A 12737-nucleotide genomic window follows, 5' to 3' on the forward strand; every position below is an offset into this window, starting at 1 on the left:
CGTAGGACACACAAAACACATTTCTTGATGAAAGCAGCATGTTTTTTATCTCCAAATGCCAGATGTGGCAGAAGATGGGTGAGTAGATTTCAGACATTTGCTGTTTCTATCCCAGAACAAGTCAGGAGGTGGACAGTGGCCAGTTTTTTTTATTATTAAATGGAATTAAACAGTTCTGTGTCCATTGGACGAAGGAATTGTGGACCCCTTTACAAAAAGGATTTGTGAATGCAAAAAGAAACCAGGCTCAAAACTAGTCCGTGCAGAAAGCACAGACAACATCATCATGAGCCCCCACAGTGATTTCCTTCCCCAACCCAGCTGCTTCTGGAAAGTGAATTCCTTGAGGAGGAGGCTGAACCTGCTTAATTCTATGATCAAAGCCAGATTTCAGCTTCACCTTTCCCTCTTTGTCAGGCTGAGTCTCAAGGACAGTAACAGTGGGAGCACAAGTAGAAGGCTGCTGGCATGTCCAAGCAAAGGGGCTGTTTCACAGCAACCTTAATAAAGGAATAACATGACTTCTTGCACAAGGAGACACTTCATACCATGAACAAGGGAACTAGATTCTTTCCTGATTTTGCATGAGGAAATGGCCATTTTAAAGCACAGTTTAGGAGGCTGCTGTGACATAGGGTATCACACTCATCCCTCAAAGCACAGAAAAGAGTGTTAGAAGACAGCTGGCCCATAGGATGCAGATGTGCAGCTCTTCAGCCCAGAGCCACAATGAGCTCACCTCAGAAACATCATGCCTCAATTGTCTCCAATACCACAGGGGACATGGCACTAATTCTGCTCCAACCACTGCCTTGTACAGCTGAATATTAAGGTTTTAAAGGAATTGGAAAACCACAGCTTTTGTTACCTACATTGGTAGATGTGGAGGAAGGATTCGCAGAGTCTGCTGGTGAAGATGGGCTCAGGAAGGTCTCGGAAATACTGCTTCACCATATCTGCCACATCAAATGCTGACTGTCCTTCATAACACACGTTGTTTGGGCTGGTTTCATTCATTTCTCTTAAAGACAGAATCCTGGATTTAACACCGGATTTTCGGAACAGGCCAACCTGTGGGTAAAAGGAACTATTTCAGATGAAGAGAGGAGGCATTGGGAATCAAACCTCTGACAAATAATTGATCCTTCACTTTCCTTTCAACAGCTAAGACCCTGTGGAAGTGGGATCTAACACCAAAATAGTTTTGTCCCATTAGAAGCAGCACATGGCAAACCATGGCTGATGCCCACAGAACCAGCTGTAAAAGACACACCAATTGTCACGTTTGCTGCTTTTTATTTAAATCAAAATTACTCTTCTGACTTTTCAAATCATCGCTATTGGCACATATTAGTATGCCTCAGCAGGCACGAGAACTGCAGGCTTCTGATGCACCAGTGTGTGTTCATCCAACAGAAAACGTACATGATGCCCATGCTGGAGGAAACAAACTCCCATTCCTGCAGATCTGCTATGGAAACAGCATCTGCAGCACACACTTCCACTGCCATGCACACAAGTACAATACAGGACTAAAGGTATTCCCAGAAGGAAACAGCACTGGTATTGCCTACACCTTTCTGCCTGTTCAGAGCCTTGGGAGGCAAGAAAGTCCTACACAAAAGCTGGAAGCAGAGAATGGTTCCTGGAGCAGGATCCACTTGGAACAGAGCTGCTCTGTGCTGCCTCAGGTCCATACCTGGTCAAGGAAGTGGCTTCTCAGATAGTCCAGTGCTTGGAGTATGCCATTAGGCAGTGGGTGGCTTGTTCTCTGGACATTCAGGAGTAAAGGAACCCCAAAAACATTCTTGTCCTTGTAGTCAGAGGCTTTTATTTTTTTGATGAACCTTGGTATAGTCCTGAAAATAAAAACCAGTGCAAGCAACACATCACCTTTCCAGCACGGTTCTACCTGCTGCTCCAGTTATATGCATAGGAAAGGATTTCAACCTCACATTCTGCTCCATACCTACCTGTATACATAGCATTGTAAGAGAAAATCATTAAGGGCAATTACAGGAATGACTTCCTTACTTCAAAATAGAAATCAGCTTTAATAAAGCATCCTCATGTGAAATACATTCCACCCCTCTAGGACACTGCAGGCTTCTTCACTTCTTTCTATATTCAAGTAGCAGATCCCTATCACAAGATTCTCAGCCCAGGCTGCTCTCACCTCAGGTCCTGCAATCACTGTGAAGGATCTCTGCAAATAGGGCTCAAAATTTAGAGAGAATATAACATGCTTTAAAGCCAGTAAGAGTATGACCACCAGGGAGAAGCAAAAGCACAGTCCATAGCAGAGGAAACCCTGGAGCCATTGAAACAACCCTGGAACTGCCAGTGATTTAACAGGATTAAATTCCTCCTGTTGAACACATGTAAACCAGGCAGACACGGAAATCCACTTGCTTACATCAAATCCTCTCTTTCCCACACAGGTATTAGACAACTTACCAGTTCCAGCCTTGCTTACTGGAAGGGGAGTATCTGTCCATCAAGGCGGTGAGTTTCAGCAAAGCCAGTTTTTGTGTTCGGGCTAGCTGGGCTGCTGACTGGTTCTCATTCCGTAGGAAAGGCTTCCCAGGTTCACACTCTCTTCCACAGACCAGTGCTGCTTCCCGTGCCTGCAGGATAAATACTCTTTAAGCTTAGGACTATTCCCACTGTCCCTGTTAGTTTTCTGCCTGCATCTGTGAAGCACCTAACTCTAAATGACCTGCAGTTCCCAAGCACCTCATAGTGAGTTCATTTAACCAAGTGCTTCTCATTGAGGAGGTACAAAGTGCTTCAATAAGAAATGCATCAAGACAGCCATAGAGTCTGATCCCAAATGGGCAAATGCTCACACAGATTATGAGCACCCTCCTTTCAGCAGAGGTCAGAGCAGATGTAGGCACCAGAGTGCCTACAGACCATCAATCCCTGGCACCAGCAGTGCAAGACCCTGCTACCCAGAACAGACTTCCTTGGGAGTACTTTGTTCTGGAAAAGCAATTACATTTTGAGTGGAGAGAATCAAAGGGCCATTCTACTAGGGAAACCCATGAGGGCTGACCTGCTGATCTTTCTAGAGCCTGCCACATGTGCCAGGCCTGCAGAACTGGTCTCTTTGTCCGGTTCCCAGCAGCTTTCTCCCCCAGTGGCTGGGAGCTCTGCTCTCTTATCTTCTGAGCCACCTGTTTCAAGGCAGATTCCTTTAGATGAAGAGGGAAACAACGAGCTCGAGTCACTGGCAAAGTCTGAATCCCCGTCATCTGAGAACTTCTCTGTCCACTGAGCAACCAATTGTTTGAGACCATTGACATCTTCTATAACATTGTTCAGTTCTGAAAATACATCATCATCACCAGCTTGTGCTGCTTCCAAATTATCAAGTTCAATGGTAGGCATGTTGTCATATATGCTCAGCCTGTTATCTGCACAGGAAAGGTGACTCCTGGGGACTTTGGAGTCCTTGGAACTGCTTCTGCTCTGGCTCCTCCTGCACCCATGAAAACTCCCAGTTCTCCAGTTGACGGAAGAGTTATCTACGGGAGCCAGGGAGCTGCTTGTAAGTGCTATGGGGAAGGTGCCAGGTTTATGGCCTTGTGGTATTTGAAACATCTGGTTCATTTGCAACTTCATGTCATTTTTGAGGTTTTGCTGAGATAGATCATTCCACAGCAAGAGCTTGCTGGAATCCAAGTCCTCTGCATATACCTCCCTTCCTTCACAGTGGCTGTGTGGGTTTATAACAGGACTTTGAGCACTCACTGTGCTGCTGTTTTCAGACTGATTGCTGCTATTGAAACTCTTGGGAGAAAAAGAAGAATTATTCTTTATTTGGATGCCAGAGAGGTCAGAAATATTTACACAATTCAGCATCTTCATCTTCTCTTCATTAAGTCCTTCCAGAAGAACAGGTTCACTTATTATGGGTTTGGCCTTTGACTGACCACTCCTTAAGTTGCAGCTCCTTAAATGCAACTTCTCCATTTTCTTTAAAAGGCTCTTCCTCTTTTTATATGGTGACTTATCCAAAAGCTTCTCCTCACTGATGGTACTTAAAAATTCACTGGGGGAAAGGGAACAACTAAAAGTAGACTCCAGTGAGGCCACCTTAAGTGAGGAACATCTTGATGAACTCGTGCTAGTTTCCACATCTTCAGAAGGTTTTGGGAAGCTAACAGTGTCACTGTCACCACTGCTAGCACTGTGAACTGAGGACACATCATGTTTCTCAACAGGATCCAGAAAGGCAGTATCCTCATTGCTGGTGCTCTTCAGTATTGGACTGCCTGGGACCGACACACTAGCACCTTCCTCTCCAGGGAAACCTTCTATGCTCTCAATACGAGACCATCTCTGACTGCACCTCTCATAAGCCCATTTGTTACTTATTGCACAAGGTTCATCATCTTCAGAGTCATCACTCTTAGAAGGAAAAGAAAAAAAGAAAGTAGAGTTCAAGGGCAAAGTTTGGCTAACTTTAAATTACCGAAAAACGTAACAAAAAAGGAGTTTACATTTTCTGCCTACCTCCAAACCCCTGAGAGCAGCATATGGAAATGTCACCATTCAGTTACTGAGGGTCTGCCCTGAGTTCTGTGCTGTTAGTTGAAAAACATGCTGATAAATCATTCCCAAGCATGCTGACCAATCTGATAAATTCACCCCAGGGAAAGATGACAGGATTGATCTGAGGATGACAAATCCTCTTTTGTGCCAAATCCAAAGGTTTTGAAAGATAATTGTATTGAGTTTATGTGGCCTTTCCTAAAGCCAAACAAATCGAACGCTCTTTCATGCTTCTGTGACCAAAACTCACCCCGTTTTCAAGTAAAGAAGCCTTTGGCTGTGGGACTGTGGCAGCATTGATAGCTGGTGCACCCTCCTGGAGACCTCAGCCTCACTGGCCACTTGCGCCAGGTGCTTCTTGTGCTGTCCCCATTCCAAGTGACTCTTAGAGAGGTAGGAACGACCTGTGTCTCCTCTGTGGACCCTCTCCTGCCCCATTCTTCCCTGATGGCAGAGTGAAACTTTCCAAAAAACTGGACATTTTTCCCAAAGAAGACATATTTTCTTGCTGGTCCTGCAGTTAATCCATGGGATCTAAGAGGCTTTCCAATCCTGGCATTAACCAGCCAAGATGTAGCTCTAACTCTGTTTTAGCTATAGTACTTGCAGGAAAGGACAAAACCAGCACAGCTAAAACCTTGCTCACACCTATTGGCTGGACATTTGACATTGGCTGACACTATTTGGATTCTCGATTTTAATTTCTTATCCTTTTTTTAGTCAGCAAGAGTGAAATTTCACTTTCAGGCCTTAAATATGATGTGAAACTACTTAGGAAAGCAACAAAAGACACGCTGAGGTGGGGCCTTGGTGCAATTATTGACCGTAATTACGTGTCAAGGCTGCTTCAAACCCCACACCTAACCTCCCTCACAAAGTTACAAATGAACACCACACCGTTTCAATCTCCATCACTACGTTTTTCAGCAGAAAACGCAAATGCTTTGTAGGACAGAAGAGAACAGAAACTTCAGAAAATGTGAATCTCTCAAACACCTTCTAAACCAGGTCTTTGATATAATGCTAACCACATTTTTAACGAGAAAATGAACTGTATTTTAAAAACATACCTGTTTCCTCTGGCATCTTATCTCCACTTTCAGTGATGCGCATTTGTTCAGCGTGTTCAGCCGTCTAGGGTACAAGATAGAAGAGAGACATTTTAAATTGAAACTATTTCATTTCTTGAAAACAAACCTGCACCAAATACGCTGTGAATTCTACCCCAGAGTCCTGATTCCTGCTCTCAAAGACTGACATTCTGATAGAGGCTTTCCATACATTTTGCCAAAACCAGTGCCAACTAACAAAAACAGCCCCATGATGTTCACGGTTCCAGTTCTGCCATCTTAAAATTGGAGAAGAAGACCATAATTAACTAGTTAATTAAAAACCACATGATGAGCTTTAATGATTTAATGCTTTGTAAAATGTCATTAAGACCTTGGCTGAAGCCGACATGCAGGCACGTGCTTCCTTTACTTTTCAATTCTGAAAACAAGCAACTTCAGTGACACTAAAGTTTGTGCTTAAGGGATTTCCTTCAGTTGCAGCATTGGTGACCGTGTTAGTCTGACAAAAACTAAGGCATGAAAAGATGAATGGCAAATAACTATGGAGCCTGGAGGTGTTAAAGATGGTTCATAATTACTGTTTACCTGAATAGTGAGTCAATGGCATCTCCATCTAAAAATTCATGATCTTTCCTCACAGTTCTTACATCAATAGGAAACTGCATATCTGTAAACAAAGAAGGTGAAGCAGAAATCTGAGTTCTAATTGCAAAGACTTTGAATTGTGACACATTTATCACAGGTGAAATAAATAGAAATCCATTTTTATAACTGTTTATCCAGACAAATGTCATTCAAGTAAGTGAGGATCAGTTCCTTACTACAAGTGGCAGAGTAACTGTAGATATCTGCTTGCTGTTGTTAGTTACAGCTAGACAAGCATTTGCTGCATTCCCAGGAGCTTACAGTGACTAGGTACTATAGTCAAGAAATACAGAAGTATTTCTTTGCTTTGGTGAAGGTTGTCTGCACCTTCTGCTTTCCAGTATAGTATAAAACTAGGAGCATTTTACATGAGCTTTTGCTGATGTCAAGGTACAATGCAGCACACGACACATGCTCTTTGAGCTGTAGTGAGCCTGACAAATCATGCTGCGCTTGGAGCTAATCGATACACCAGCTGAAGAGATTTAGCCTTGCAGATGAGGGAACCAGGGAGATCTATCAGTATTTTCATGGGTTACTTTTTAAGCTTAATTTACCTGGTCGGGTCAGGACACTGCATAAGCAGCAAGATAACACAGAGGAGCCATGTTTCAGAAGTATGGCAATATACAATTCCAAACTGTAAGATTGACAGTTCCTATAATAAAACCTGCTGCAGTCAGACAGGAATAATTTCAATAAGACATCATGTTTCATAGGATACAGCTTTCGAATTTGGCTCTATTACTTGACTTCCAGGTTTTAATTTTGCAGTGCTCAGGGGAGGAGGGAAGGAGGGCAGGCAGAGTTCCCGTTAGTCCTTCTAACTGTGGTTCTTTGATAAAATTGCTCTTAAAATAGATTAGCTTTTGTTACACTCAATGTTTGTAACAATAAACATATTTTAAAGAAGAACAGTTTCAGGGTATAGGCACAAGAGTTGCCTGAAAATTACACAAGCTTTCAACAAACCCGTGTCTCCCCCACAAGTAATAAACACTCCTTGTAGCTTTAACAACATGAAAACATGCTGAAACTGCATTGTTTGAATGGCTGGCTGCTTCTAAGTGTCTGCCATAAAACTTGGGATTGCAAGATGATTTTTCGAACATTCTTTTTCAAAACACCAGTAAAACAATCTTGCTCAAGACCAAAGGCTGGAGAGTCTTAGATGAGGTTTGGTTACAATCAGGAAGTTGGTAAAAACACCCAGCACTCCAAGGAAAAGAGCCTGAGAAAATTAGAAGCTTCTAAAAATCACAATAGCAGAAATTCAATGGAGTTGCAGCCTAACAATAACCAGGAAAGGTTTGTTCCTTTCCAGAATTCTACTGACTCCACACTAACATGTCACTGCTGCGAGATCACACACCAGGTTACTGTTTGTCTACAGGTTTGCATGAAGATACAACAGCATTTGGCAGTTCTTCCATCAAAAGTGTCAGGTTCTGAAATACTATTCATGCAAACAATTCCACTTGAATTCAGTGTCAGCTGCTCAACAAGTCTTTGGGGTCATACCTACCTTCAAACAGCTGGGCATACTGAGGGAACCCGGCAGCTCTCAGCCAGTCGCAGGCTTCTCTAGCTTCAATTTCTGCCATGAGAACATAAAGTTGTTAATTTACAGAGCTCACAAGGGTTGTGCTTTCACAATATAAGCAAGTCAGTTTTATCTGGTGGATTCTCAGAGGAATATGAATGTTTTGTTAGTGTACTACTAAAAAGAAATAAATTCTTGTGCCTGACATTCTCATACATGTACATTGCTCTGGAGTAGTTATTCCAACATAGGATAGAGAGCAAACATACAGGAGTGTAGATATGAGCACATACTTGAGATGTCATATGTACATGGATCTACATCAACTACCCCAAAGATGTGGACAGGGAAGTGTCTGTTATATGTCAAAATGAGTCACCAGAGAAGGGTGTATGATACACATGTCTATGCCCTTGCACAGCAGAGCCCATTCATGCATTCCAGTTCGGAGAGATGGCGATAAGACACAAACAAATCCTATAAATAAACTTGAAATGCTATCACAACATTAATAACACTGGACACGGGCTAAGCGTTCCCAGAACAAGAGTTCTCAGGAGTACCTGTTGCTAGGGTCTATCAATATTTATTTCCTTGCTAACTACCAACGCAACTTGGCAGCCACTTCAGCACAGCAGATGTCAAGAATGAACTGCTGGTTTTGTGAAAATTCAGAAAGCCCCATGGCCAATCCTTTACCATTCCCACAGGAGCAGAATGTCACTTCACAGAATCACAGAACACTCACCAGATTCCTCAGAAACATAAACATACCCAGCATGAGTACATGCCACAGGCTCTAACCTTTGCAAACACTAGAAACTGCTGGGTCTACTGAACAGGAGACGTTTCCCATGCTACACTTTCTGTGCTCCAGCACACCTTACAACAGACACCACTCAAAGGCAAAGACTCCTTTGAAAGAAACATTTTAAAACTACCTTAAAATCAAGCATGCTCAGTAGAGAGAAGTATTTTTAAAGCTCCTTAAAATGTAGCATGCTAGGCTAGAGGAACATACCTGCTTCTTTACATATTCTTTTCTTTACATATACACCCAAAGATTTGGATTCCAAGTCACTTCAGACATACACCTGTTCAAAATCACTGCTTGCTTTGCTCCAGCTTCTCAGTTGTAAGTTATCAGTGCAACAGACTGAAGAAACTTATCAAAACACTTACAGATCTTCCATGGTTTTATTATTTTACTTCTAAACTTTAAATTATTTCCATTATCACTTGATTAACTTGGACAATGCCATCTGTAACAAAGACTTTTCTGCACAAAACCATGGCTTTTCATCTGAGAATAAAATGATGCCACAGGATGATAAGAATGTTTCTACATAAAACAGATGCATGACTCCTTTTCTTTTCTTTCCCAACCAGCAGAACAGAAACTAATTTCTCCCACAATAGCCTATATACACTATGCCTACATTTATTTCTATGCTTTGTGCCAGAGTTTATCATAATCTTTATCATAACACAGCATTTACTGACTACCAAGACAGGGGACTGATAAAACACCAGCATTGTACTCACAGAGCAGAAGAGGAAAGGAAAAGAATCTGTAGAGAAGAGCCAGGAGGATGGATGACCAGCCTAACACTGAAAGGCTTCACAGAGACCAAGTGATTTTCACTTAGAAAAACCCAGTAGACTCAACGAGCTCAGCTGTGGAGGAGCTAAACCTGTCCTCATTCCACATCTCAGTTTGAACTAGTCAGCCTGAGCCTGTGCACAGCTTTTCTGAGCGCAGACAGGAGAGTGAGCAGCAGTTGAAGCTTCCCCATTTCCAACACATTAGAAGTAAACTCTACTTTTAGAGCAAACCAAGCCAGAAGCAGGGATGTAAGTAAGAACAGGCTAGAAAATATTTTGCAGCTAGTAATGACACTTCCGATGAATACACCATGGCATTCAACACTTAGAGGTGGCCTTTTCCACAGGACAAGGACACAGGAGTTGGAGGCATTTTCTTTGCTAATATAAATCCTCAGACCTTTTATCATACCTTTGCACAGTCCCATTGCAATGTCCCTTGCTGCATTAAGAGACAACACACAAAGCACTAATAAGTTCTTGGCATGTCTACATTTATTTGCCGTTTGATTTGCTGTGACTACTTCACTGCTAAAACTAACTATCGAAAGATCTCTGTTGCCTCCCACCAATGCTACTGGAAATTGGAATACTAAAGACATAATGGATGCCTAGGACTTTTACTCTGATGAAAGGGAATTCCCAGACCAGCCTGTATTACTGTGACAATGATCAACGTGAGAGGACTAAATAAAAAAGAAATAGGACATAATTCCTGGAAAGGAAATAACTGATCTCCATAGGGCTGCACCCAGTGCTGATGTGCAAGACTGCTCTGCTTTTTCTCCATGAGATGAGTGAAAACTCACTAGATGATAGTATTGGCAGGATACAGATGAAGCACCCCAGCAGTGCTCTCCATTAGGGACCCCACAGGGTTCTAAAGCTCTGCAAATAGAAGCCAGAGCAGTAAAAAAAGAGCAATAATGGTAAGTAGCATTAATGGCTAACTCTAACATACCTGCCTAGGGGAGATTCAGGCTGATATTAGATTAGCTGCTCAGATGCTTTTTGGAGAGAAGTTAGGTCTTTCTGAATAGCAACTGGAACCTTCAGAAAGCCAGTATAGAACAACACCCCAAAATACTATTGCAATTGCAGCATATCTGCCTGTGAGCTACATGTCATGAAAGAGGACAACAACTTCTTAACAGACCTCTTGAGCGCTCTCTGCACCACTGAAACAGCAGAGGAACCTCAACAGGTCACCTCCTTCTCAACTGATTTCACAAATAAGCAAATGCAAAACAAATAATTTCCTGCAGAGCTTAATGTTCTGTCTCAGATTAGAAGCTGCAGCAGAATTTCCTTGCCAAGCCAGCTGTGCAATGGGCAAGGGGTGACTACCGGATGTTCATGAGAAACAGTACACACAGCTTGTGCCATCCTCTGGCTGTGCTGTTACACAGCTTCTGTGCTGAAGATGGTTCAGTTCAGCCCCACTGAAAACAGCCTCGATAATGCTTCCAACAACCCTGGGAACCCTCCAGGGTTGCTGCCCCATTTCCTCCACTGTGGTGCTATTCCATGCCCTGCTGTCTCCTTCCCTCCATAGTCCCAGCAATCCACATCAGCTTGGCTGACACCTCCTCTCCTTCATCCACTTGGGCTTAAGACCTGAGAAACAGCGTTCCCCCGTGTGAGCATTATTCTGTTTGCAGACTGGAGAGCAAACCCAGACTCATCAGGTACTTAGGAACCAGATGCTACAGCGTGTATTAAATCCCTATCAGAATGAACATCAATGTTAACAGCAATGCTTGCAATAATGAAAAGACATCTGTGCTGAGATTTAGGCATTCTCCCTGAGATGTTCTCCTCACAAGAACAGCACTTTGCTAACACCAAGGGAGGAGAGGCAACAACTGAAACCAGTGAAAAGCTGAATAGGAAACAGGCCAGTCAGTCTTACAAGATAATCACGAGCTTCAACTAAAGAAGAGTGTCAAACAGTACTTTTTAAAGCAGGCCTGGCCAGCCAATGCATCAGGAAACAGCTCACATTGCTTGGCAAGGTCAGGCCTGTGATGCTTTGGCTTTCTGAACCAGCTGCCACACGTCTCTATGGGCACCAGCAGCAAGACAAGGGCCGCAGTGAGCACACACAGGGGACACGCAGTTGCTGGCAGCCCTTAGGTCAGCTCAGCTGTAGGAAACCTGAGCCTCCACGTCGTGTCTTTCACAGACATGTCTCCCTGGAGCTCTCCTTCTTCAACATCATCTTTTAGAATACTTTCAAAATATGTGGTAGGTGCATTGCTTTTATTTCTATCCTCATCTAAAATAGTTTTCCAGTTTGGGCAGGTCAGAATCATGTGGTGATCAGGTCTTCATTAACTAAAGGGATTTGTGCTTAAGTCTGAACAACTTCCATCACTGTGCCAGTGAGCAGTTTGAGAGGTTTTCTTGTTGTTTGCAGCACTCCTACGTTAGTTACTCCAGGACCTTACTTGCTGCCATGCAGAAAGGAGCAGAAACATGCCCGGCTGGGAGGCACTCATCCAGCCTCTCCTCCCCATGCCATACGAGTACAGGCAGGAGAACATGCAAGGCAGGACCGCCTCGTGACTTTGACTTCATAATACACCAATCTGGAAGGGAAAAAATTAGCCAAAGAGCTTTGCTCTTTTCCCAATCTCTGTTACACAGGAAGGCTTTTTTCCTCTCCACATGGCTCTAACCCTCCTACCATAGCAAGAGACAAGCAGACACCAAAACCCCACCTTGAAACCTGCTGCATTTGGCACAGCACAGCCAAGTGCCCGGCACAGTGAGATGCTGCCTTGTCCTCCCATCACCACCAGTCCCCAGCCATTGTCCCCCTCACATCCTCAGCACTGGATCAACAGCACCAGGTGTGCTTGGCAGCCACATGTCAGACCCTGCCATGCATTCCCCCTGCTGCTCATGAGCTGGTAGGTCCTGTAGCAGTGACACATCCTGCGGTACTGGTTGTGCTGGCGGTGGTGGAAGCGACAAGGTTTTTTCAGGGTCCATTTGAAGATAAAATGATGAGTTTCCCACTGCATCTTTCTGGTCTGTGTATCTTCCTGGGTCTATAAACACTTGTATTACCGCCCTATCACTTACAGCTGCTAATGTTATTTCATTCTATACACACTCAGTGAAAGATGCATTCACTGTGCTAGAACTAGGATTTCCTGAGGATGTTCAGAACTGCATTATGGCTGTGATGGGCTTTGGAAGAACTGTTTTTTCTTGTTACCTTCTTTTACTTCAAGAGAGAGTCTGAACATGCTGTCTGCTCAATGCTCAAGGCTCACACACAATTCGTTCAAAGCAGTGTGTTT

The 12737-nt window shown here is 43.4% G+C and overlaps 1 protein-coding gene across 1 annotated transcript in view; it reads right to left on the reverse strand.

Annotated features, from left to right (window-relative positions):
* Positions 1–7882, reverse strand: part of LOC104401927 (rho GTPase-activating protein 7-like) — a gene marked incomplete at its 3' end in the record, with an annotated part of 10851 nt that extends 2969 nt beyond the window's left edge. Inside the window, exons 1-7 of the mRNA XM_010009662.1 lie at positions 7804–7882; positions 6219–6300; positions 5631–5694; positions 3082–4416; positions 2458–2627; positions 1700–1859; positions 873–1071 (exon numbers count right to left, since the gene is read on the reverse strand). Coding sequence (XP_010007964.1) covers positions 873–1071; positions 1700–1859; positions 2458–2627; positions 3082–4416; positions 5631–5694; positions 6219–6300; positions 7804–7882 — 2089 coding nt within the window. The remainder of the gene's footprint in view (positions 1–872; positions 1072–1699; positions 1860–2457; positions 2628–3081; positions 4417–5630; positions 5695–6218; positions 6301–7803) is intronic.
* Between the last annotated feature and the right edge of the window lie 4855 nt (positions 7883–12737).

Source organism: Nestor notabilis, unplaced genomic scaffold (assembly GCF_000696875.1).
Source record: "Nestor notabilis isolate BGI_N333 unplaced genomic scaffold, ASM69687v1 scaffold28222, whole genome shotgun sequence".
Lineage (NCBI taxonomy): Eukaryota > Metazoa > Chordata > Aves > Psittaciformes > Psittacidae > Nestor > Nestor notabilis.